At 41.3% G+C, this 27,381-nt stretch overlaps 1 protein-coding gene across 8 annotated transcripts in view; it reads left to right on the top strand.

Annotated features, from left to right (window-relative positions):
- clasp2 (cytoplasmic linker associated protein 2) overlaps positions 1-26,566 on the top strand; it is a 451,600-nt gene extending 425,034 nt beyond the window's left edge. For all 8 annotated transcript variants that reach the window (XM_067981116.1, XM_067981105.1, XM_067981128.1 and 5 more), the window contains 5 exons: positions 797-990; positions 5,844-5,972; positions 13,281-13,487; positions 16,971-17,087; positions 24,841-26,566. In XM_067981116.1, the coding sequence (XP_067837217.1) occupies positions 797-990; positions 5,844-5,972; positions 13,281-13,487; positions 16,971-17,087; positions 24,841-24,927 (734 nt within the window). In that variant the 3' untranslated portion in view covers positions 24,928-26,566. The remainder of the gene's footprint in view (positions 1-796; positions 991-5,843; positions 5,973-13,280; positions 13,488-16,970; positions 17,088-24,840) is intronic.
- The last annotated feature ends 815 nt before the right edge of the window (positions 26,567-27,381 follow it).

Here is a 27,381-nt window from a genome sequence, read left to right as displayed (position 1 = left end):
ATTAGCTGGATTGCTTCTGCATCGAGCCGGCACGAACTCAATGGACCGAATGGCCTCCTTCCATGCTGTAACCTTCTATGATTCTATGAATTAGAAACTAATCTATTTAAAAGATTTGCATAGTGCACATTGGTTGCAGGAAGGAGTGGTTTGTGTGACTTGTATTGCTAACCTGCGCTTTTCACATTTTTTGCCATTTATATAGCAATGATTAAACTAACTGCACTATCTTGTGCTGGTGTTGTGAAGCACTAATGCTCAGTGCCACAAAGTGGAAGGATGCAGATTCAAATCAGCCACTCTACTCTGGTCCCAATCTTAGTTGCACTGAGCTGATGAGTGGATACTTTATCATCCCAGAGGAAGGAAAATTGAACATGGTTGTCTTGGTTAGGCAGTCGTGTGTGCTGGAAAGTCCTTGATTGAGGTACCACTTCCCCTTTCGTTGTTGGATTTGCCCCATTGTTGGCAACTATTAGTCCTAATACTGTGTGCCCACCCTGCTCCTGCATACCCTTATTCCGTTTTCCTTTCAATCACCTATCTATCCTATTTTTAAATGTTGACGTGCTCTCTGCTTCAATCACTAACTCCAGTAGTACATTCCACAGCCTCATAACCCTATGTGTAAAAAGGTTTCTCCTGTTCTCTGTTCCAGATCTCTTATATTTAATCTTGTATCTATGTGCTTGGTGAAAAGGAACATAGGAATATTCAGGAACAGGAAAAAACATTTCCATCCATTTGCTCAGCCCCATATTTTAAGCATTAATAGTTATTTATCTTTTGTGATCAGATATTTCTTTGGACCAGTCTGATTTGGTTGCAGAGCTGCTAAAGGAACTTTCCAATCACAATGAGAGAATAGAAGAACGTAAAGCAGCAATGTATGAACTCCTTAAATCAATTCAAGAAGAGTCGTTAGGAGTGTGGGATGAACATTTCAAAACTGTTTTGCTGCTGCTTCTCGAGACACTTGGAGACAGAGAGGTAAGTTAAGTTGGTTCTTATTTTAATTGGCCATTTCAGTGTGTCTCCATGTATGCTGTGTCTGTATCTACGTATATACGTATATGCTGTGCCTTTATATTTCACCCATTTCCCCAGATTATGCTGCTGGCCAATGTAGGATTGGACTGGGTCACGGAGGTGTGCAGAGCAGTTTCCTTTTATGCTGCCTTCAATTTTCCCATCCTGTGGGTAAACACCTGGCTTCTAGTTGAGATCAGGGACTCCCCTTATAGGGAATCATGGGTCTAAGTCCACAGCCAACTCTGTGGAATGGTGCAATTTAATTCCCAGTTTGATGCATCAATCTGGTCCAAAATGCAGTTGTTTTTTCCAGTTTGTTTTCTGAAGCTTCTTTGTACACAGGCTTTTCATTTAAATGGTATTTACCATTTAGCTTAATTGCTTTCAGAATATTTCTTCTTCTATTAGCAAATGTGTGTCCCACATTTGGTCCCCACAATCTATTTAACTGGAAAACCTACTGCAGCTGATGTTCTTCTGTGATTGGTGCAAGTCCATATTGTTATGTTCCTTCCTTCACTTTATAGAGATCAGGCCTGGATAGGTGATTGTTTGAACAGCAGTTCAGAAAGGGAAAGAACAAAAAATGAACCTAGCTTCAAATGGAAGGCAGTGAAAAAAGCCAGGAAAACAGTCCGAGAGGAGTGAGAGAGAGCATGGAGTAGAACCACCATTCCTGAATATGTTTATTTCCTATGAAAGTGAAGTCTCTTAACCCTAAAAACCCTCCCGCACTCAACTGCCTGACTCTGGCCTTTGTGCATTCGTCCCTCCCTCCCACCCCTATCTTCAGTGGCAGAGTCTTTAGCCACCTCAGTCAGCCCTACTCTCTGGAATTATCGCTCTGAACCTGTGCATCTGACATTTCTCCTTTTAAAAACTTTCTCAAAACCCACCTTATTGTTCAAGCTTTCAGTTATTAAATTGGAACCACTACATCTGCAGTCTGAGTTTGAGGAAAGTGAACTTGCTGTGCCAGGACTTTAATGGATATAGATAGAGGATGTAGGGAAATGCATTCATCTTCGAGTATTTCCTTCTCAGGATCAGTGTGACATGTTGTATACCACTACTAAGCACTGTCTCCTGTCTCAAGGTCCGAGCAACACGTTTCAAATTGAAATGCAGAACAATCACATCCACAGCGGCCAGGATGCCCCACTCACACTCTGCCCTCCCTCCCCATTTACCTTCTTGCAGAGGCACAGCCAAGAATCTGTTTCACCCCTTCGAGCCCAATGCCACGCAGGCCACGCAGAACTTTGCCAGCACATTGTGCATAACATAATGAATGGCATGGAATGGAATTGAATTACTACAGGGAGATTTTGAGAGGGATCTGGGATTAATAATAGGTTGATTCCTTTCACTCATAAGAAAAAAAAATCAAGGAAGAGAAAAGGCCATTCAACCCATCAAGCTGGTCTCTCCAATATATCAACAGAGCCTAGCAGTCAAATGCATCTTGAACTCCCCTTAAGTTTTTGGATTCCATTACCTTGCTTGGTAGATTATCACTCTTGGAGTCAAGAATTTTTTTTAAATCTGCTTTGTAATGTAATTTTTGCTTATTTAATTTTATGCTGCTTGTTCAACTCGCCTCACAAAAATAATCTGAGTTCACCTTAACAATGCCATTTAATAATATGGTCACTCCTTAATCCCCTTCTCTCTTAAACTGTAAAGTTTAGATTTCCCTAACCTTCCTCATAGCCTATCTCCTTTACATTTGGGATCATTTTTATTGGCCATCTCTGCACCCTTTCTAATGTATATCCCTTTGAACTGTGATGACAAGAACTGCATGGTGTATTTCACGTGATGTCTGTATAGTACCTTATAAAGCCTCAGCACAACCTCAGTAGAATTATACTCCACTCTTCTGGTTATGTATCCCAACATTTTATTTGCAATTCTGATTTGCTCTCAATTTGGTCTTGACATTGAAAGTATCAAGTTCATTGTTACTCCCAAGTTCCTTTCAAAGTTCCATTCCCTTCATTCTACACCTGTTTTGACAAAGGTTAAGCATTTCTGTCTCCAATTTGGTAGCAGTCCCTGTAAATCAGTCACAAAACTAAGAGTTTTAAAATCATCTACATTCAAAATCCTATCCCCAGCTTAACTCATCACAAGTGTTGACTAGATTTGTTCAGTTGTTCCCAAGGCTACAGACTTGAGGGAGGAACCAAGCCACATAATTCAAACATAAATAATGCTGTGTTGTTCAATTATGTGTATGATTGACAGCTCTTTTTGAATTTAGCTGTCAATTATTCAAATCCATAATTGTTGATTAAGAACAGGGACTGTTCAACTGATTGAGTCAAGTTGGAACTTTGAAAGAAGGTGGCTGTTGTGTCAGCCGTTGCTCAGTGGTGGCACATCCTTTTACTACGTTCTTCATTTATTTTGGTTTGCCCCTCTTTCACTGAAGTCTACTTTCTTGAAATTACATACTTATGTCATACTCCTCGTTGACACGGATTGCCCGATGATGTCAAATTTGATCATACTATGGTCACTTGTTCCCTAAAGATTCTATTGCTCACAAATTATGAATGCCATCCTGATAGCTTGCAAGAACCAAGTTCTATCTGGTGGGATCCTCAACACATTGAGCAGTCTCAATTACCAGTTCACATTCTGTCACCACACTTCCATTTGGGTACTCAATCAGTTAATATTGGGTTAGTTGAAGTGACCCATTGTTAGCTATACAAGTACTTAAATAATCTCATCATATAAGATGCTGATGTCTTCCTTTATGTGCTATGTAAGTCAGTAGCAGTCATTAGCAAAAAAAAGGAAGAACTTGCATTTTTACAGCACCTTTCACATCCTCAGGATGCCCCAAATTGTTTCATATTCAATGAATGTGGCTTTATAAATAGAGGCCTAGAGTACAAAAGCAAGGAAGTTGTGCTAAACCTTTATAAATCACTGGTTAGACCACAGCTGGAGTATTGTGTCCGATTCTGGGCACCACACTTTAGGAAGGATGTCAAGGCACTGACTGCTCCTGACTCACACGGCACATAAAGGAAGACATCAGCATGTTATATGATGAGGGTGCAGAGCAAATTTACTAGAACGGTACAAGGGATGAGGGACTTCAGTTATGTGGAGAGACTAGAGAAGCTGGGATTGTGCTCCTTAGAGCAGAGAAGGTTAAGTGGAAGTTTAATAAATGTTTTCAAAACTGAGGGGTTTTAATAGAGTAAATAAGGACAAACCATTTCCACTCGCAAGGGGATACTAATTTAAGGTAGGTGGCAAAAGAACCAGATGGAAGATGAGGAAAAAAATATTTACGCAGCGACTTATGATCTGGAATGCGCCGCCTGAAAGGGTGGTGGAAGCAGATTCAACAGTAACTTTCAAAAGGGAATTGGATAAATACTTGAAACAGAAACATTTGTAGGTCTATGGAGAAAGAGCACGGGAATGAGACTAATTGGATAGCTCTTTTAAAGATTCCAAGTACTTTTGATGTGTAGCGACTGTTGTTATGTAGGCAAACACAGCAGTCAATTTGCACATCGGCCTTAAAAACAGCAGTGGGATAAATTATCAGTTAATCTGTTTTGATGGCATTGAGGGATAAATGTTAGCTAGGACACTGGGAGAACTCCTCTGTCTTTGAATAGTGCTATAGAATCTTTTACGTCCACCTGAACAGGTATATGGGACCTTGGTTTCATGTCTCATCTGAAGGTCGACACCTCTGACAATGCAGCATTCTCTAAGTACAAGACTTAAGTGTCAGCCTGTATTGTGTGCTTAAATCCTGGAAGTGGGGTTTGTACCCACGACTTTCTGACTCGGAGGTGAGAGTACTACCACTGAGCCAAGCTGACACTCGTGTTGCAATGTCCAGAAAATGTGGTGAAGCCATTTAAAGAAGTTAACAGAAAGCTAGCACAATAGAATACAAGTCTACGCTAGTTATGCAAAGGCCTTACACTGCACTGGCAAACCACATTTAGAGTATCGTGTTCAGTTTTGGTTACCACACCAGGGAAAACAATTAGGAAGGGCATAAAAAAGATAACATAACCTATTGTCAGATTTAAAGGGGATGAGCTATGAGGAAAGGTTAGAAAAGCTTAAATTTAGCACTTTAATAGGAAGATGCTACAGAGGCGACCTCATCAGAGTATACAAAATATTAAATGGTATAGATAAAACAAACCGAAAAAGACAAACCCAAAGTATTACATCAAAATGCCAAGAAAGTAGGACTAGGAAACAAAATGGAAATTTCTGGAACACATTTAGAGCAGCTATCAGGGAAAATTTTATTCATAGTGATAAATGTTTGGAATACTCCACCAACCAAGATAATGAGGAAAAACTTTGGGGTATAGAAGATGCAGTTGAGGTGCCATAAGTAAGGTACTGAAATTTCATGAGCTAAATCTCCTTTTCTCAATGCTAACTTTTTTTTATGTATTGTGTGCATGATGTCAATGTGTGTCGTGCCATGAGAACATGTGTAAGCTGATTGACCCCAATGTGTTAATATGTTGAAGTTTTTTGTATTTTTTTTCTCTCTTCTTTCATCCTTCCCATTTTAGGAGAATGCCATACCCCTTGGGGGCATCCTGTCCTTCAAATAACCATAATTATGGTGTGAAACTTTTGTTGTTGGATGGGACTTGATATTTTCTGGAATTCACTTTAAGTGAACTATTACTTCAAATTCTGAAAACCTTCTTCCTGTTCATCTTTGTGTACATACGTTGTCTTCAAAGTTCGTGAAATGAAAAATTTGTTAGCTTTGAGTTTCTTTTTTCTTGATATTACAGCATACAATCAGAGCATTGGCATTGCGAGTTTTAAAAGAGATTTTAAAACACCAGCCAGAAAGATTCAAAAATTATGCAGAACTCACTATCATAAGGACACTGGAAGCTCACAAAGATCCCCAAAAAGAGGTTGGTTGTTTACAGATTTTTTTTGAAAGTGGAGGAATAGCAAATTTAGTTTGTTTTAAAGTTTCTCTGCAAATATTACTCTTTAACTGATCACCTAGCAAAAAAAAAAGTTTTACAACTGTATTGATTGCATGCAATCTTTTCAAGATACTCTTTGGTGCTTCAGACCAAATTATGGTAAGGGGTACTGGGCAAAGCTGTCCTTCAGCACAGTTCGTAAATGTGGAAACAAGCCAGTGCCTTGGAGCTCACAGCAATTTTAAATGTACAAAAAATGAAAACATTGTTTTAAAAGAAAACAAATTCTATAATAATACCTTTTATAGAATTATTTTCAGTTAAGCCTGAAAGAACTTACTGCTGAGAGGACCCATTGTTCTTTGTACATTTAAAAATAGCTGAAAATTGTGCATTTGTGGAAAATAGTGTTCTAGCAGTAGGACATGGAGAAAACTGTCATATGTGTACATTACCATCATGTCTCCACTGTGCTGACCAGAGCACAAGAAATAAATCTTGATGTTGGATCTTATTGAGGCTTCTGCATAACTCTGCTACTCCTTATTATTATTTTATTATTCCAGTTTTTCTCTCTACCTCACTTGCCTTTGATTTTTACAATCTGTCTGGTATGTTCTTCCTCCCCAAAATATACTGTGTTTGATGATCTTTTTCCTCCTGCTACCCTTTCCCTACTTGGGTCAGTCATTCCATACTTTTCTTTTTCTCTGCACCTGCAGCAAACAAAATGGCTGTTAATTTTGGAGCACTCCGAAAGGCAGTTTATGGAAGTATCTTAGATAACAGTCACTGAGAACTATGACATTTGGTGCAGATACTGCAATCCGAAACTGGAGCCCAAAGATGAATCAACTGGACACAATCATGTTCACACTTTCTCGCTCCCTTAATTCTGCTATTTGTTCTACCTTCTCACGCAATTAAGACTTGTACCATTCTTTGGGATGGGGTGGGCAAGAGCAGAATCACCTCAGGAGAATGTTCCATGAAGAAATTTCCACCCTTGCACAGCCATATTGTTTGAGTTGCCTCACACTTTGTATGTAAAGCTTTTTTTCTGGACTGCAGCATTAGGGATTTTTCTTTACCTATATTGTTGACGGCAGTCAGAACTGCTACTTCTGCATGTAGGAAGGAATTAAGGTTTTTTGTTCCCATTTCCAGTGCTTTTCTACACTGTCAAATGGTGCAGTTTTACAGTGTAGTTCACTACTTAGTGTTAAAATTTCCTGAAGTTTAAAATAGTGTAGTTGAAAACTCAGTAAAATTTGATTTTTAGAATGGCCAATGTAAAATTGCCATTTTGCTAATACAACTTTCTGTGTCTCAGGATCAGTCCACCGGTTGGATCAGTTCTTGTCAATTCATCTTGTATTTCAATTTCTGGTTTCAACATCTATATCACATGTCATGGATCCTTCCCACTGGTTAACAACCACACTACCTACTTGCATTGTCTTTTGATATTATGCAACTTGAAGAACTGCAACGATCGCTTCAAATTCATTGTGGCCATCTTGCTCACCAGAAGGTTATCATATTGGCAAGAGTGTATAAACTTCATTCTTCCAAACTCAAAGACCTAAAATTCCAGAGAACTCTAGCTTCAGGTCTGAAAATGAATCTGGTTCAGATAGAGTGTTCCCTCACTGCATTCTGAGACAGGTTCACCAGCACAATAACACTGCATATTGACTTGTGTGACCAGACAGAAAGTGTTGGGTTCCTCTAAGGCTTTCAAAATCTCCTCTAACATTATTCACAAACCAGTTTCATCTCCGGGTTCTTCAGTTGCTCCATTATCATCTGACAGAGTGATGATAAGAGTCTTTGTCTTCATCCAAATTAATCATTGAAACCTTTGGTTCAACTATTTGCTTTACCCAGTGTTATCTAATTCAGCTCAGCACTGATTTAAAATTCCTGCTGTAGTGTAGAACGCCAGTAATTGCTTTTGGCTGACAGACCTCCTTACCAATACACAATGCAAGAATAACTTGTTGACTATAGGTCCATTTTTCATATTTTTTGAAGGATGCCTTCAGCACTGCACTTTGAGCCGTAGTGAATAAATACAGTATTTACGATGGGCTTCATCATCACTACCTTTTTTTAAAAAATGCTGACACTTGGGACATTGGCACCTCAATACCCTGTATTATGTAACTTGGTTGGCATCACAGCCAGCAGTAGATAAAACCCTACATTGGCTCTATCTACTGCTGGTTCTGTGATGCCAACCAAGTCCATTTTGGCTGAAGGAAATTCTCATTTTCTTTGAGTAGCAGAAAGGAAATGTATGTTTTTAAAGGACATTGAGGAAAAAATGGAAACTATTCTTCACTGTTCGCTCAGAAATCTAGTCATTTTTTTATGTGGTAACTGCAAGTTCTGCCTTCCACTGGTATAGTCCCCACCGCTTATAGCGGGTGCGTTGGTGTCTATATGCGGTGGCCAGTGTAAACAAGAAATTGTTTAAAAGCACAGAGGGAATCTTCATCCTCTGTTTCTGCACTTCCCGCTCTGTCTAAATGCCCCAGTAATGATCCAAACAGGAGAGAGCGAGCGGTCTGATCATTTCCACCTGTACTGTTGGAGAGCTGAACGGGGCTACGCAGCCGCACTTTAACGAGGTGCGTACAGCTGCCCAACATAGTCAGCGTGCTAAATACAGTATAAGCGGCACCTTTGTAATTGACGCCTATGGTAATGGCAAATGGTTAGCACCATTTGCTCGATATAGGTGGCTGCCCGGGATAAGTGTGGACTGTGTAAGTGGTGGGGACTATATTTCCTATCCCAAGGAACATGGGTGACAGACTCCATTTTAGACCTGATGGAGTTATCCTCAAGTAAAATATTCCAAATTAAGTTATGGTCACTATTTCCCAAGTGTTCCAGGTTCTCCTAATGTAATTGATTCAAGATTCTCCTTGTGTGATTGCTGCTGAATGGTACTGGAGAACCAGAGTTGCCTTGAGACCAGACATATAGATGGAGTTCCCACCACCAGTGAGGAATGCATGTTTGCACAACCTCGTAGCCTCAATTATGTTTCTCTCATTGACAAACTAAATATAAAAGATCCCCACTGTAGGTTACCATACCAGTTTGGCTTATATTTGTCACATGTTCCATTCCAATCTGCTCTCCAGAAGTTTAATTCAGACTCTAATTTTAAACATTGCTGGTGAGCAGAACAGAGATTGTGTTGACTAAGATCAGCTTTCAGGTGGCCAGAAAAGACAGAGGACCAGCAATTTAAACAGGTTCTGATTAATATTAAAGTGCAAGTGAGGAGGAGAAACACGAGGGCAATTTTTCGAATTGTGCGTTCCGAGTGAAACCTCATTACCAAGAGCACTTATCAGGAAATCATCTGCACCCAACCTGTAACTTCCCGACATGCAGTCTTGGCAGGCTGTGTTTTGCTCCAAGAGTGCACATATCAGAAAATTTACCCGACAGTAGGAGGTTGTATTATCCAATATAGCGAACTAATTTTACCATAAGTAACATTTTGCAATACTAACACTGTGCGTATGGGAAGGAGGAGAGTAAAATTGACCCTTTTCAATATTCCGGAAACACATATTTAACCAGGCAGGGTATTTTTTTTTTTAAATTCGTTCATGGGATGTGGGCGTCGCTGGCAAGGCCGGCATTTATTGCCCATCCCTAATTGCCCTCGAGAAGGTGGTGGTGAGCCGCCGCCTTGAACCGCTGCAGTCCGTGTGGTGACGGTTCTCCCACAGTGCTGTTAGGAAGGGAGTTCCAGGATTTTGACCCAGCGACAATGAAGGAACGGCGATATATTTCCAAGTCGGGATGGGGTGTGACTTGGAGGGGAACGTGCAGGTGGTGTTGTTCCCATGCGCCTGCTGCCCTTGTCCTTCTAGGTGGTAGAGGTTGCGGGTTTGGGAGGTGCTGTCGAAGAAGCCTTGGCGAGTTGCTGCAGTGCATCCTGTGGATGGTGCACACTGCAGCCACAGTGCGCCGGTGGTGAATGTTTAGGGTGGTGGATGGGGTGCCAATCAAGCGGGCTGCTTTGTCTTGGATGGTGTCGAGCTTCTTGAGTGTTGTTGGAGCTGCACTCATCCAGGCAAGTGGAGAGTATTCCATCACACTCCTGACTTGTGCCTTGTAGATGGTGGAAAGGCTTTGGGGAGTCAGGAGGTGAGTCACTCGCCGCAGAATACCCAGCCTCTGACCTGCTCTTGTAGCCACAGTATTTATATGGCTGGTCCAGTTAAGTTTCTGGTCAATGGTGACCCCCAGGATGTTGATGGTGGGGGATTCGGTGATGGTAATGCCGTTGAATGTCAGGGGGAGGTGGTTAGACTCTCTCTTGTTGGAGATGGTCATTGCCTGGCACTTATCTGGCGCGAATGTTACTTGCCACTTATCAGCCCAAGCCTGGATGTTGTCCAGGTCTTGCTGCATGCGGGCTCGGACTGCTTCATTATTTGAGAGGTTGCGAATGGAACTGAACACTGTGCAGTCATCAGCGAACATCCCCATTTCTGACCTTATGATGGAGGGAAGGTCATTGATGAAGCAGCTGAAGATGGTTGGGCCGAGGACACTGCCCTGAGGAACTCCTGCAGCAATGTCCTGGGGCTGAGATGATTGGCCTCCAACAACCACTACCATCTTCCTTTGTGCTAGGTATGACTCCAGCCACTGGAGAGTTTTCCCCCTGATTCCCATTGACTTCAATTTTACTAGGGCTCCTTGGTGCCACACTCGGTCAAATGCTGCCTTGATGTCAAGGGCAGTCACTCTCACCTCACCTCTGGAATTCAGCTCTTTTGTCCATGTTTGGACCAATGCTGTAATGAGGTCTGGAGCCGAGTGGTCCTGGCGGAACCCAAACTGAGCATCGGTGAGCAGGTTATTGGTGAGTAAGTGCTGCTTGATAGCACTGTCGATGACACCTTCCATCACTTTGCTGATGATTGAGAGTAGACTGATGTGGCGGTAATTGGCCGGATTGGATTTGTCCTGCTTTTTGTGGACAGGACATAGCTGGGCAATTTTCCACATTGTCGGGTAGAAGCCAGTGTTGTAGCTGTGCTGGAACAGCTTGGCTCGAGGCGCAGCTAGTTCTGGAGCACAAGTCTTCAGCACTACAGCTGGGATGTTGTCGGGGCCCATAGCCTTTGCTGTATCCAGTGCACTCAGCCGTTTCTTGATATCACGTGGAGTGAATCGAATTGGCCGAAGGCTGGCTTCTGTGATGGTGGGGATATCGGGAGGAGGCCGAGATGGATCATCCACTCGGCACTTCTGGCTGAAGATGGTTGCAAACGCTTCAGCTGGACTCCGCCATCATTGAGGATGGGGATGTTTACAGAGCCTCCTCCTCCCGTTAGTTGTTTAAATGTCCACCACCATTCACGACTGGATGTGGCAGGACTGCAGAGCTTTGATCTGATCCATTCGTTGTGGAATCGCTTAGCTCTGTCTATAGCATGTTGCTTCCGCTGTTTAGCATGCATGTAGTCCTGAGTTGTAGCTTCACCAGGTTGGCACCTCATTTTCAGGTACGCCTGGTGCTGCTCCTGGCATGCTCTTCTACACTCCTCATTGAACCAGGGTTGATCCCCTGGCTTGTTGGTAATGGTAGAGTGAGGAATATGCTGGGCCATGAGGTTACAGATTGTGCTGGAATACAATTCTGCTGCTGCTGATGGCCCACAGCGCCTCATGGATGCCCAGTTTTGAGCTGCTAGATCTGTTCTGAATCTATCCCATTTAGCACGGTGGTAGTGCCACACAACACGTTGGAAGGTGTCCTCAGTGCGAAGACGGGACTTCATCTCCACGAGGACTGCGCGGTGGTCACTCCTACCAATACTGTCATGGACAGATGCATTTGCGACAGCTAGATTGGTGAGGACGAGGTCAAGTAAGTTTTTCCCTCGTGTTGGTTCGCTCACCACCTGCCGCAGGCCCAGTCCAGCAGCTATGTCCTTCAGGACTCGGCCAGCTCGGTCAGCAGTGGTGCTACCAAGCCACTCTTGGTGATGGACATTGAAGTCCCCCACCCAGAGTACATTTTGTGCCCTTGCTACCCTCAGTGCTTCCTCCAAGTGGTGCTCAACATGGAGGAGGACTGATTCATCAGCTGAGGGAGGACGGTAGGTGGTAATCAGCAGGAGGTTTCCTTGCCCATGTTTGACCTGATGCCATGAGATTTCATGGGGTCCAGAGTCAATGTTGAGGACTCCAAGGGCTACTCCCTCCTGACTGTATATCACTGTACCGCCACCTCTGGTGGGTCTGTCCTGCCGGTGGGACAGGACATACCCAGGGATGGTGATGGAAGAGTCTGGGACGTTGGCTGAAAGGTATGATTCTGTGAGTATGACTATGTCAGGCTGTTGCTTGACTAGTCTGTGGGACAGCTCTCCCAATTTTGGCACAAGTCCCCAGATGTTAGTAAGGAGGACCTTGCAGGGTCGACTGGGCTTGGTGTTTTGCCGTTGTCGTGTCCGGTGCCGAGTGGTCCGATGCCGGGTGGTCCGTCCGGTTTTATTCTTATTGTGACTTTTCGTAGCGAGATTTTACAACTGAGTGGCTTGCTCGGCCATTTCAGAGGGCAATTAAGAATCAACCACATTGCTGTGGGTCTGGAGTCACATTTCGGCCAGACCGGGTAAGGACGGCAGGTTTCCTTCCCTAAAGGACATTAGTGAACCAGATGGGTTTTTACAACAATCCGGTCGTTTCATGGCCATCATTACTGATACTCGTATTTTAATTCCAGATTTTTATTTAATTAATTGAATTTAATTAATTAATTGAATTTAAATTCGCCAGCTGCCGTGGCGGGATTTGAACTCATGACTCTGGATTTTAGTCCAGGCCTCTGGATTACTAGTCCAGTAACATAACAAATTGAGATGATTGTTTTGCAGCACAGTGAGTTTGTCCACTTAAACTAAGCAGTGGAATGATTACATGATACTTCGGCATGACCACTAATCTCAGCTAATCCATCTGGAAAGAAATCAAATAGAGACAAGGTGGAGAAGGGAGAATCTAGGGGCAAATAAACTGTTATTACTCACCGAGATGCAGTCAATTTAAGAGTGGAATGGTACAAAGCTGCTCACTCAGTGAATTAGAAGCATTGAGCTATTCTTTAATCACTCTGTACAGCTCTAGGACCTTTATACATATTTATTAATGATTTTTTTTTCCCCTTCAGTACTGGTAAAAGCAATATTGTGCTTGCTGAGTTGATTCATGGAGTTCTAACATCTCTGTATTGTTCATTAGGTGGTAAGAGCTGCCGAAGAAGCTGCTTCAGCCCTGGCGACATCCATCAACCCTGAGCAGTGTATTAAAGTGCTTTGTCCTATTATCCAGACTGCAGAATGTCCTATCAACCTAGCAGCAATCAAAATGCAAACCAAGGTCATAGAGAGAGTCCATAAAGAAACTCTAAATCAGTTGTTGCCTGAAATGATTCCTGGTCTGTTGATGGTATGTAGCTGCAGTTGAACTTCAAATATAAATAACAATTTTAATTTAAACCCCCATAAAATAAATCAGTTATAGTTGAAAAGTTAATTGGTGGGTAAATAACTGGCTTCAGAGTATTAGTGATGTAAAGCAATCAAAGCATTTAGGTGACATCGTAGTTTGAGTGAATCTGAAAGGGGAATTGGACAAGTTGAGAAAGGTGTGTTGGATATGTAGTGCAAATTAATACATTATATATTAAAATTGATAAATGGCTCACATTCACTGAGGCACTAACCCTCTTCCCCCCCCCCCACCCACCCCTGCTTTCCCCACCCATCCTGCCCCTCTCCTCCTCTCTCCTGGCTTCCCCACTCCCTCCTTCTTTCCTCTTCCCCCCCCCCCCCCCCAACCATATCCCTTCCTCCTTTCTTCCCTTTCCCCCTTTTGCCACATCCACCCCCTTCCTGCACCTTGGTCCCAATATGCTCCCACCCTCTAACCCTGCTTGAACTAAAGACAGCACTTGGTCTTAACTGCTTTTGTGCAATGCTATAGGAGATCGACCAGTTTATTATAAACTACACCATGGTTCTAATTTCTGTCTCTTCAATTTGAAGATTGGATTACTTGAAGTTGGTATTTTGCTTGTTTTATTAAACACAGAGTATCAGTTATTTGAATTTATGGTCTATATCTAATATGGCTTTGAATAACATTTGATTTTGGGGACACGGTGTTACGATTTGGGCTTTCTCCCAGTACATTTAATTGTGTTCACATCAAAAAGAAAATAAGAGGGGCAAAGAGAATGTATCAGTAAAGATTAATAGGTAACATAAAAGGGAACACTTGATTGATTTCTTTGATGAAGTAACAGAGAGCATTGATGAGTCTAGTGTCGTTGATATTGTGTATATGGACTTTCAAAACACTTTTGGTAAAGTGCCACATAATAGACTTGTTAGCAAAATTAAAGCCCATGGGATTAAAGGGGCAGTGGCAGCGTGGATACAAAATTGGCTAAAGAACAGAAAACAGAGAGTAGTTGTGAACGGTTGTTTTTCTGGCTGGAGGGAGTATACAGTGGTGTCCCCCAGGGACCACTGCTCTTTTTGATGTATGTTAATGACCTGGACTTGGGTATAAAGAGCATAATTGCGAGGTTTGCAGATTACACAAAACTTGGAAATGTAGTGAACAATGAGGAGGATAGTAGCAGACTTCAGGAGGATATAGACAGACTGGTGAAATGGGCAGATACATGGCAGATTAAATTTAATGCAGAGAAGTGTGAAATGATGCATTTTGGAAGGAAGAATAAGGAGAGGCAATATAAATTAAAGGTAGTACAGGAACAGAGAGACCTGGGGATTCACATACACAAATCTTTGAAGGTGGCAGGACCAGTTGAGAAGGCTGTTCTTTTAAAAAAAAAAGCATGTGGGTTCCTGGGCTTTATAAACAGAGGCACAGAGTACAAAAGCAAGGAAGTTATGCTAAACCTTTGTAATTCACTGGTTAGGCCTCAGCTGGAGTATTGTGGCCAATTCTGGGCACCACACTTTAGGGAGGGTACAGAGGAGATTTATGAGAATGATACCAGGGATGAGGGACTTCAGTTATGAAGAGAGACTAGAGAAGCTGGGATTGTTCGCCGTAGAGCAGAGAAGATAGAGGGGAGATTTAATAAAGATGTTCAAAATTATGAAGGGTTTTGATAGAGTAAATAAGGAGAAACTGTTTCCACTGGCAGGAAGGTTGGTAACCAGAGTGCACAGATTTAAGATAATTGGCAAAAGAACCAGACGGGAGAAGAGGAGAAATTTTTTTAAGCAGCGAGTTGTAATGATCTGGAATGCATTGCCTGAAAGGGTGGTGGAAACAGATTCAATAGTAACTTTCAAAAGGGAATTGGATAAATACTTGAAAAGGAAAAATTTGCTAGACTATGGGGAAAGAGCAGGGGAGTCGGACTCATTGGATAGATCCTTCGAAGAGTTGGCACAGGCACAATGGGCCGAATGGGCATGATGTGCTGTATGATTCTATGAAAAACCATCTCCATAAGCTTGACCAAGTCTCCTTTGAATTGAAACATGCACCCTTATGTCTACTTTGATGAATACAGCCTGACTATCCATCAATTGCTACTTAATAGAGGTATAATTCACAGGAGACCATATGGGATTCCCTGCACATTCTCCTGCTTTGCCTGAAAGACACTGTCAAACCATATCCGCTTTGAAAAAATGCCCAACGTAACTCTTAAAACAGCTACATTGATAGTTCAGCAATTAGTGTTAACGAATTTCATCTGTAAACTCAGTTACTTTGACTGTTGTGAACAACTGAACCCATGTTAATTGAATTCCCGTGTCTAAGTAGTTTGAATCTACAAATCCCACTTATTGCCCTTCAAAGCAAAAATAATTTCAGTAACATCTAGAACCAAGCTTCAGTATTCTGGCTAATCCACAGATCAGAGTGCCTTGCCTGGTCCTGCGGATAGCTGGGCTCCAGTATCCATTTTGACAGAGGTGACCAAACTTTTTTGCTGAGCTCCTCATTATAGATTCATATCTCATACGCCCCCTGTCTTTCTAAGAAACAGTGGACGGAACTTTCATCATTGACAGTGGCGTAAAACAGATGGTAACGGATCAGCTAAAAGGGTTAAATTATGACAGGTTGCATAAACTTCGCTTACATTCCCTTGAGCATAGAAGATTGAGGGGTGATCTAATCGAGATGTTTAAAAATGATAAAGGGATTTGATAGGTAGATGCTGGGAAAATATTTCCTCTGGTGGGGGACAAGAGGGCATTAGAGCTAGGCCATTGAGGAGTGAAATCAGGAAGCACTTTGTTACTCAAAGGGTAGTGAAAAAATCTGGAACTCTTTTTTCCCCCCGCCCCCGCCAGTGTAGATACTGGGTCAACTGAAAATTTGAAGACTGAGATCGATGGAGTTTTTTGTTGGGTAACAAGGGATATGGAACAAAGGCGGATCAATGGAGTTGAGGTACAGATCAGCAATGATCTAACTGAATGGCAGAACAGGTTCAAGGGCCTGAATGGCCTACTCCTGTTCCTATGAAAACAGCAACAAAAAAGTTACCCTTTACTGCATTGCATTCATTCCTGGGTGTGGGTGTTGCCATTTATTAAATGCACCCAACTCATATTTGTTCAGACCCAACCTCATCCTCGTACCCCCCCCCCCCAACCCCGATAACCTCGTCGCTCCCCACTTGGTTGGTGCCCCCCCCCCCTCCCCCTCAGTTTGGAACATCTCCCATTTGGAATTTGGTATGAAACACTGCCCCTATCTTCCTCTAACTATTTCTATAATACATTTACCCTGAATATCTGCAATCATGTAAAACATATAATACTGAAGTTTCTCTAAACATTACACATGATCTAGAAAGGTTAATTTAACTTTCACAGTTGCAGTAAAATATAACAATAATCTGTTTAAATCAACCACAATTTTTTTCAGGGTTATGACAATACGGAGAGCAGTGTTCGCAAAGCAAGTGTCTTTTGCCTAGTAGCCATCTATTCAGTTATTGGTGAAGACCTTAAACCCCATCTTGGTCAACTCACTGGCAGTAAGGTAAACTAAATGTTTTGCTTTTTGTCTATTTTGTATTGTGCACCTATGGCTGTAGACTTGTTAATAAAGTTATAAATAGTTTTTTGTGTTCCATGGTATAGCAACATATGCATCAGAAATTTCAGCTAAGATGGCCAATGTTGGTTATATAATTTTCTTCAAAAATATGTGGCAACTTTTCAGGCTGATAATTAAGTGTTGAAGGAGAGATGTTAAAGTTCAATTACTGAACAATGTACCTGACAGAACATTAACTTCATAATTGAGAATTTTTTTCTTCTTGCCAGTTACAGAAGAAAAGTAAATATAGTAGAATAGAATTATAGCACGTTACAACACAGAACCAGGCATTCATCCCATCAGTTGTGCTGGTTGTCTTCACAACAGCCACCTAATATGACAGCACTTGCTTATTGTACCATTTAATATTCCTCTTTTGCAAGCAACCATCTAATTCCCTTTCAAAGAAATCTATAGATCTTGCTCAACATCTGTTTGTGGCAGAATGATCTGCATTTTAGCCTTCAAGTCAAGATTTTTTTCAAGCTTTTCCTTTAATTCTTTACCAAGTCATTTTCCTCATTTGTTCACCCCCCACACACCTTATGCTTTCATTGTTGAAATAAATCCTGAGAAGTTTGTGAATTTGAAAAAACATTGAAGGAAATGTGTGATTTATAGGAATAGCTGAAACTCTGAAAAGCTGGAGTATTCAGATTGGCAAAAGGTGGGAAGTGGTGTTCCCCAAGGATCACTGTTGTTCACCATTTACATAAACGATTTGGACTCTGGAATCAAAAGTACAATTTCAAAATTTGCAGATGACACCAAATTTGGGGGTATAGTTAATATCAAGGAGGACTGCAACAAAATACAGGAAGACATTAATAAACTTGCAGAATGGGCGTGTAATTGGCAAATGAATTTCAATATAGATAAGTGTGAGGTATTACATTTTGGGAGGAAAAATAAGGGGGCTACATACTACTTGGATAATAAGAGTCTAAATGGAGTAGAGGAGCAGAGGGAGCTGGGGGTACAGATACACAAATCACTAAAAGTAGCGATGCAGGTTAATAAGACCATAAAAATGCCAACCAAGCACTGGGATTCATTTCTAGGGGGCTAGAATTGAAATGCAGAGAAGTTATGTTAAACTTGTATAGAACCTTGGTTAGACCACACTTGGAGCATTGTGCACAGTTCTGGTCTCCATATTATAAAAAGGATAAATCTAACAGGGAATTCAGGAGAAACTTCTTTACCCAGAGAATGGTTAGAATGTGGAACTCGCTACCACAAGGAGCAGTTGAGGTGAATAGCATAATGTATTTAAGAGGAAGCTAGATAAACACATGAGGGAGAAAAGAATAAAAGACTATGCTGATCGGGTTAGATGAAGTAGGGAGGGAGGAGGCTCTTGTGGAGCATAAACACCGGCATGGACCTGTTGGGCCAAATGGCCTGTTTCAATGCTGTACATTCTATGTAATATGTAATTAACTGGAAGATTAATATACCGGGGTGCAGATCTACAGAAAGACTAAGCAAAGCAAAACAGGTGGTGAAGTGGCAATGAGAGCAAGCAAGGATATAGTGTCCATAGAGAGAATTGGTGCAACAGAGACAGTTTGGACAAAGGTCAAGGATAATAAGGAAAAGAAGGTTGTTGAAGGCACCTTGTGCAGCAGGAAAGGATATTTTATTTCAGATCAGGGAGACTTGTGAAGAGACCAAAATATTGATCATGGGGATTCCAATTGCCCAGATACTCATTGGAAAAATAGCAGGGGAAAAACTTTGACAAACTGAGTACAGAAGCCGTCTTGCACCAGCTCCATAAACAAACAGCCAATACAACCAGAGGCTATTGTGGATGTAATGTTTAGCAGTGATCAAGTTATTAAAGCATATAGTGGAATTAGAGAACTATCTAGGATGCAGTGATTATTATACTTTTCGAACCAAAATACTCATGAGGTTCCAGAAAAGAGTAGTGATACAAAAATATTGGACTCCAAAAGAGCAGACTTTCAGAGAATGTGAAATGACTTACAAACGGTTAATTAAAGACAATGTTTGGCAGCCCTTCAATAGAGGAGTATTTAAGAAAGTATTGGTGAGGCTAGAATTTAATTTCATTCCAGCCAAATCAAAACTGGTTACAGGGCGATAGAGGTCGAGATGATGAAGTGGGAATATAAAGAAAAGTATGAGGAATAAGCAAAAGACTTTCAAAACCTGGAAAGAATCCAGCAGGCAGCAAAAGTACAAACAAAAAGGTGAACCAAAGGATGAGAAGCCACAAGAAACATTGAATTTAAATTGCCATGAGTTTTCTCCAGTCCAGTGAAGCTGTTTTTTCCATTGAAGTAAACAAGGAGTGAAAAAGCATTGTCCCATGTAAAACCCTGGAATCTAGATACAAAGGGGCAGTAATTATTAAATAGCTAATTACTCAGGAAGGAAGGTTGCATAAGTCACATAAGATTTCCAGAAATGGCACTGGAGGAGTTAGGTGGTATGCAAATATTGATGGATATACCTATGTATCTTATGAAAAATCTTAGATCTGCATTTTGTGCTCTAATTATCCTCCGCCATCGATCACATGAAGATTACATTTGATCTTCACTCCCCGCATGCAACACCACAGGAGATTAGTATAGTATGGTTATTAAAAGAAAAAGTTACATACTATTAAAACTTGCAAAGTGCCTGGTCCAGGCAGCATGCACCTATAAATCTTAAATGAGATGAGTTTGAAATTAGTGAATCTTTAGCTAACATTTTTGCAAGTTTGCTGAATGTGGGAGCCATTCCTGAGGACTAAAAAGTAACTAACAGAGGTTTGTTATTAATGAAGAGTCAAGATATATATCTGGAAACTTAGGACCAGTAAGGTTAAAATCTGTTAGGAAAGCCTTTGAAATAATTTTGATGGACTTAGTGATTTGGAAAAGCACACTGTTAAAGGATTCAAGAAAGGGAGTTCATATTTAGCTTACCACAAACATAGTACAATTGTGAAACAAATTACCAGGGGAAACTAATGAAGCAGACAACATCGATAGTTTTGAGAAATAATGAGGTGTATTTCTGAAGCGAGAAGGGAATATGGTCAGATGGGGTAGCTGGATGGATGGAACTATATATTTTTTTTAAATGAACATGCTTCCTGGGTTTAATGGCCTTTCCTACTCCTAATTGTGACAGATCCATCACCAACTGGGGAAAATTACTTGAGCAGAATCCTCAAGCATTTTGCACATTATGAATTTTTGCAAGAGTCATTTGACCATCTCATATAAGGACTTTTTTTTCTTCCCAACAACAGTAGCAAAAAGTCCTCAATTTTTCTATTGCAGTCAGTTCATTCTAACTTTTGAAGCTTCAGTGTTGTTCTCAGTTTAGTTGAAGAAATTTTGCCATGAAAATATTTATTCTTACTGGAAACAATTTATATATTAAAAAAGTAATTTTTCTGTGATTTAATTGGTCCAAAACAGAAGCCCCATTAGGTAAAATCGTTTTCCCTCTAGAAATTGAAAGCATACATAAAGTAGACATCACAACTTAAGCTCCTTGATATCACTTCAACTTGATTAGTAAATCTATCTTAGTAAATCTATCTATCCACAAAAAGCAGGACAAATCCAATCCGGCCAATTACCGCCCCATCAGTCTACTCTTAATCATCAGCAAAGTGATGGAAGGTGTCATCGACAGTGCTATTAGGCGGCACTTACTCACCAATAACCTGCTCACCGATGCTCAGTTTGGGTTCCGCCAGGACCACTCGGCTCCAGACCTCATTACAGCCTTGGTCCAAACATGGACAAAAGAGCTGAATTCCAGAGGTGAGGTGAGAGTGACTGCCCTTGACATCAAGGCAGCATTTGACCCAGTGTGGCACCAAGGAGCCCCAGTAAAATTGAAGTCAATGGGAATCGGGGGGGAAAACTCTCCAGTGGCTGGAGTCATACCTCGCACAAAGGAAGATGATAGTGGTTGTTGGAGGCCAATCATCTCAGCCCCAGGGCACTGCTGCAGGAGTTCCTCAGGGCAGTGTCCTAGGCCCAACCATCTTCAGCTGCTTCATCAATGACCTTCCCGCCAATATAAGGGTCGAAAATGGGGATGTTCGCTGATGATTGCACTGTGTTCAGTTCCATTCGCAACCCCTCAAATAAGGAAGCAGTCCGAGCCCGCATGCAGCAAGACCTGGACAACATCCAGGCTTGGGCTCATAAGTGGCAAGTAACATTCGCGCCAGACAAGTGCCAGGCAATGACCATCTCCAACAAGAGAGAGTCTAACCACCTCCCCTTGACATTCCACGGCATTACCATCGCCAAATCCCCCACCATCAACATCCTGGGGGTCATCATTGACCAGAAACTTCACTGGACCAGCCATATAAATACTATGGCTACGAGAGCAGGTCAGAGGCTGGGTATTCTGCGGCGAGTGACTCACCACCTGACTCCCGAAAACCTTTCCACCACCTACAAAACACAAGTCAGGAGTGTGATGGAATACTCTCCATTTGCCTGGATGAGTGCAGCTCCAACAACACTCAAGAAGCTTGACACCATCCAGGACAAAGCAGCCCGCTTGATTGGCACCCCATCCACCACCCTAAACATTCACTCCCTTCACCACCGACGCACTGTGGCTGCAGTGTGTACCATCCACAGGATGCACTGCAGCAACTCGGCAAGGCTTCTTCGACAGCACCTCCCAAACCCGCGACCTCTACCACCTAGAAGGACAAGAGCAGCAGGCACATGGGAACAACACCACCTGCACGTTCCCCTCCAAGCCACACACCATCCCGACTTGGAAATATATCGCCGTTCCCTCATCGTCGCTGGGTCAAAATCCTGGAACTCCCTTCCTAACAACACTGTGGGAGAACCTTCACCACACGGAGTGCAGCGGTTCAAAAAGGCGGCTCACCACCACCTTCTCAAGGGCAATTAGGGATGGGCAATAAATGCCGGCCTCGCCAGTGACGCCCACATCCCATGAACGAATAAAAAAAAGTAAATTAAAAATCCTACATCTGCATGCACGTTATCAACTTTTCCATTATAAATTCCAGTGTCCCTATTTATAATGGGAACTGTCTATGTAAACATGCCACGCTCTAATTTCATTCTCCCTACCTTCTACTTGAGGCACTGCAGTGTGACAAGTTTTCGTAGGCAGTTCCATTACAAATGTTTATATAGGAATTTATAATGGAAATATCAATCAATATATGACTTTAAAATAGGGACTAAATTATGTCTACATGTCTTGGACCAGTTGACCAAGTGCATTTATCCACCTTTTCTCCATATTCCTTGATACCCTTACCCAACAAAAATAGTATTGACCTCAGTCTTAACAGTTTCAATGTGCAGTACCACAGGAGATTAACAAGTTTAATATTAAAATGGAGCAGAATGGGAAAGAAATTAGCCTTGTTCATCGATTCTTCGAGAATCATTAGATAAGCAGTGAAAAACTGTCTCCACTAAATGCTGGATTCCACCTTAAGGGTTCCATAGTTCATTCCGTGTTGCGAGGATAGACAGGTGATTCTCTCCCAGACCACTGCCAATGTTACTGCTATCGAACATTAAGATTGCCAGAAGAATTTACTTTGCTTGATTTTTTTTTTCATTTTTAACCCTGTAACCAGGCTAAGATCAGAGTGCATTGTGCAACGAACTTAGGTTGTGAATCTTTGTCCTGTCAACACTGTTGGGCAGCATATTGGTGCACTGATTTGCTGAGCCATTCAGGTGTTTGCTCTGTGGCATCCATTTTGAACTCTCGCTATCTTCCTTGTTACAATGCTAAAAGCAAAAAAGTCAATATTTTATCGACATCATATTTTAAGTTCCTGAAAGAGACATTAGCATCCTCATGACTCTTCTTCCATTCAGAATGAATTTGAGGGGACTATCCAAAGCAGTCTAAATTCACATCACACAATAAACAAACTAGAACCTCATCCAACTGCACTGGAGCCAAGCTACAAAGCATTATACTCTATCATTAAACACTTTTTTTTTTCCTTTAACTAATTATTGACCTGATCAATACAGTGTAATGGTTCTAGTACCTGATTTAGCATCCCAAAGGTAGAGAGTTCAAATCCCACCATTGGCAAGTTGTGAAATTGAATTCAATAAATTTGGTAATTTGTGAGCTGACACCAGAAAAGAAAATGATTGTCGTAAAAACACTTCCGGGATGGGGACCCTGCACCCCAACCCGGTCTGGCCCACACTGACTCCAGTCCCACACTAAATGATTGACTTAATGCCATTCTGAAGTGGCCTGACAAGCCAGTGAGTTGCAAAATAGGGCAACTAGGATTGTGCAATAAATGCGGCCTTGCCAGCATCCCCACAACAAAAATTAGAAAAAAACCTATACTCTTTTGTGCTGCTTTTGATTGTAAAGTTGATGGAAAGCAATATTTTACAATTTCCAACTGACTCAAAAGCCCTTTAAATGACATGAGGTGTATGATGAAGCCTGTGAATCGCAGTGCACCCATTATCGATGGATGGATGAGAGTTCAATACTCCGTGTTTTCTTCATGACAAAAACTGAAGCCTGTATCTCTTATTTTTTCTCTACAATAGCGTTGCAATCAGTGGTGCAATGACACTGCTGACACCATTTTCATGTAATAAACAGCAAGGACTACTGTGCCTTCGCCACAAGTACCTTTCTATCAATCCTATAGTACTTTAAATCTCTGTTATAATCATCTCTCATGTCCCACAACACCAATCAAGATTGCAGCTAGTAATTTGCACAAGCCACGTTTGATGCCATTTATGCAGATTAGAATGCAATCAATGTTGGAAATTAGAATAATGCTAAAATTGTAATATTGTGCAATTTAATTTATATATAGCCTTGCACTTCTCTCAAGCTAGAGAATAACTGGTAATACTGTATTATCATAAGTATTTGTGATTGGTGTATCAGGTGAACTGTTTAAATGTGTGTGAGAACCTTCACCACACGGACTGCAGCGGTTCAAGAAGGCGGCTCACTACCACCTTCTCAAGGGCAATTAGGGATGGGCAATAAATGCTGGTCTTGCCAGCGACGCCCACATCCCATGAACAAATTTTTAAAAATCCTGAAACAGGGGTGTCTTTCTGAATTAGTTCAAATGCTCGTATTCTTGACAGGGCTCGATCCTTTATTTGTGAATTCCTTTTCTTCTCTTTTTCCGGTGACAACATTTGAAACAAAAATTACACCGTGTGGAATATTTATTATCTTATGCAAAAGCATAAATCTCCATATTCTTGCTGTAAAATATTGGTTGTAATACTAGGACCTATTTGTCAGATTGTTTCTACTTATAGAATCATAGAATCATAGAAGTTACAACATGGAAACAGGCCCTTCGGCCCAACATGTCCATGTCGCCCAGTTTATACCACTAAGCTAGTCCCAATTGCCTGCACTTGGCCCATATCCCTCGATACCCATCTTCCCCATGTAACTGTCCAAATGCTTTTTAAAAGACAAAATTGTACCCGCCTCGACTACTGCCTCTGGCAGCTCGTTCCAGACACTCACCACCCTTTGAGTGTCTGGAACGAGCTTATTGACCTAATGTTGCTTCTTCTGAATTTTTGCAGTTAGATTATCTACAGTGTTTGTAGCCCTGTTCAAACCCTGTATACTGAAAAAGTAACACATTCCTTAATGTTGTTTTGTGTTTCAGATGAAATTGTTAAACTTGTACATTAAACGTGCACAAACTGGCTCCAGCACAAGTGGCTCAGCATCAGACCTCACTGGTCAAAGCTAGAGATAGCTATTTTAAAATAGGTCTTCTGGGGAAGGAATAACCAATTTTTCAAGATCAGACTCTTCTTTGGAACTTGATTCATCACAGCTGTATACAACAAATGGCTTCCCTCAGCCTGCATGTGACTGTTGCACTAGAATTTATTCCAGATCAGAGGAGACAGTATTTCAGTCAGTCCAGATAAAACTCAGATCAGTTCATCTTTCTTCTCACTCGGACTCCTGCGTGTCTTCTAATTAACGTTTACCAGTGTTAGTTATATAAATAAAATGCTAATTATGATTAAAAAGGAATGCTTTAAGCTTCAGAAAAGTTATTTGCTTCTATCCAGTGGCATTACAATTTCCTTTTACTACATAATTTACTTCTGGTTAGATTTCACAAATCATCGGTAAAGGAGAAGCCTCCAGTAAGTCAGACCAGAACCAGATTGAAGCAGTAACAAACTGCCTTGTTTTGGGTGCATGCTGTCATAACAAAACTTTAGGGATTGTAACTTCATGTCGTGCAAGACCTGGGGCTGGAATTGTCTAGTTTTCCCATATACTTGCCTATTCACCAATTTACTCTGCTGTTCCCTCAATAAAAGTAATGCAAACTAAACAGAAGAAAGGTAGAAGAGCTGAGCATTCCTGAGCAGCAGCGAGTCGTCTCTGTGTCCTATTTCTCAGTAGTAGGTTTAAGAGGCTAGGTACAGGTTGCGTGAGGCTTGTACCATTACCAAATGGACATGAATCACACATGTCATCACCTCTTCTTCAAGCAGGGTGCATCGGAGTGGAGTGCTCCACACAAGCACACTCAGTATGTAACTTGTTTATATTTAGTATGTGTTTCTAAAGTTCTAGTAGAATGCACACTTTCATCAGGTAGAAAAGCCTATGTGGCAAGTTTTGCCTCAGCAGTAACTTTAAGTAGGTAGACAACAATTGTGGTGATGGTGCTACTGGCCTGCTTGTCTGTGATGGCTTTGTGTAGACGTTCCAGGAAGCTTAACATCAATAGCTACTATGTGTACGCCATACATCTGTGAAGGTCATAAGATTTTGACAATGTCCTATTGGGAAAGCAAATAAGATGGATCACTAGGGAGATGTCAGCACATTGCATTAGTGTTCTCTCTACCTCTTGTTGCAAACAGGTATTCTTTCAACCTGCTAACGTACCTTTCGCTTTTTAAAAAAAAGTCTACTAATTTTACCTGGTTGCTCATTTGAGTCATAAAAATCCTTTATAATGACTAACATTCAATAACGTGTCCTAAGTCGATACTGGAAATAGTTTTGTTGCCAGTTGTTCTGTGATGGTGATGCTCGTGGAGCTGGATGTGTGAAGTCCAAAACTAAAGTGAATGCATCCAGTAAAATTGAATCTAACTGAAAAAGCAAAACATGATCAGACTGTTGTTTTGCTGCTGTTAGAAAGTTGCCCTTTTTTTGTTTCATGAAAAATTTGTAGAAATGTATTTAAAGATTTTAAGGGAACCGTCTCTATCTGTTACTGGCTTTTTTTTTAGCACCTGCATCAAGGATATAGTGTTATGTGAATGTTTATTTGGTTTACACTGTATTATTTGATGTATTTATAGTTATGTGCTTACAAATGTGCATACACTGGCAATAAACTGTATATAACATTATTAACTCGTTCTTGAGTCACCAAAATTGATTATTTTGTCATCCATGTTCATGAAGTTTTGAAAAAGACTGGAATGGGAAATAAATCGAGTAATCCTGAGTGGTCCATGTGGAAGATGATGCAATTCATTGTTCTGTTACCATGATGGTGAAAATTTAGTAATTTGTGGAATATGGGTTCCACCATCTGTGTTCGTTATTTCTACTTGATGCCCTTTGGATGACTTCAGTCAGTTCTTATAAACTGTATTTTTACTTTGGTGTAAGTCTGAATCATTTATATGTGTTTGGGGCTCATTTTTAGGACACCTGTGACCAACTGGCTTCTACGCTTAGTCTCACTTCACTGAAAATTTGTTTTCAGATATTACCAACCCGATCGTCCAATCTGTAGAGAGTAGGGGAAAAAGTTGAGAATTATCTGCTCTGAATATTAGTTGTTCGAACTCTTGCAGGGATTTGGACGGTATAGTTAATCAATATGCCTTGTTTGATGTCTGGATAAGTAGTTCTTACAGAATTCATAGTGGACAAAAATAAATTGCATTTTGAAAGACTTACCATGCTCTTGTATCCAAAAATAGCACTTGGTATTAGTCAGTTGGGGTCAGTGGGCCCTGGGTTTGCCTAGTTTTTGATAAAATGGATAAAATGAGCACTGTGTCTTAGGATGTGTGTGCGCCTATGGGGAGGGGGAGGGGGAGGACGGAGCAAGAGATTCTCGGAACTGTGATATATTTGCCACACAGTCACAGTAGATGTTCTTAAACATAGGAACAAGAGTAGGCCATTGATCCCCTTAAAACTGTTCTGCCAT

The sequence above is a fragment of the Heptranchias perlo genome, chromosome 3 (genome assembly GCF_035084215.1).
Source record: "Heptranchias perlo isolate sHepPer1 chromosome 3, sHepPer1.hap1, whole genome shotgun sequence".
In the NCBI taxonomy this organism is placed as follows: Eukaryota; Metazoa; Chordata; class Chondrichthyes; order Hexanchiformes; family Hexanchidae; genus Heptranchias; species Heptranchias perlo.
The sequence above is the reverse complement of the archived record's forward strand: the minus strand, read 5'-3'. Positions and strand labels throughout refer to the sequence as shown.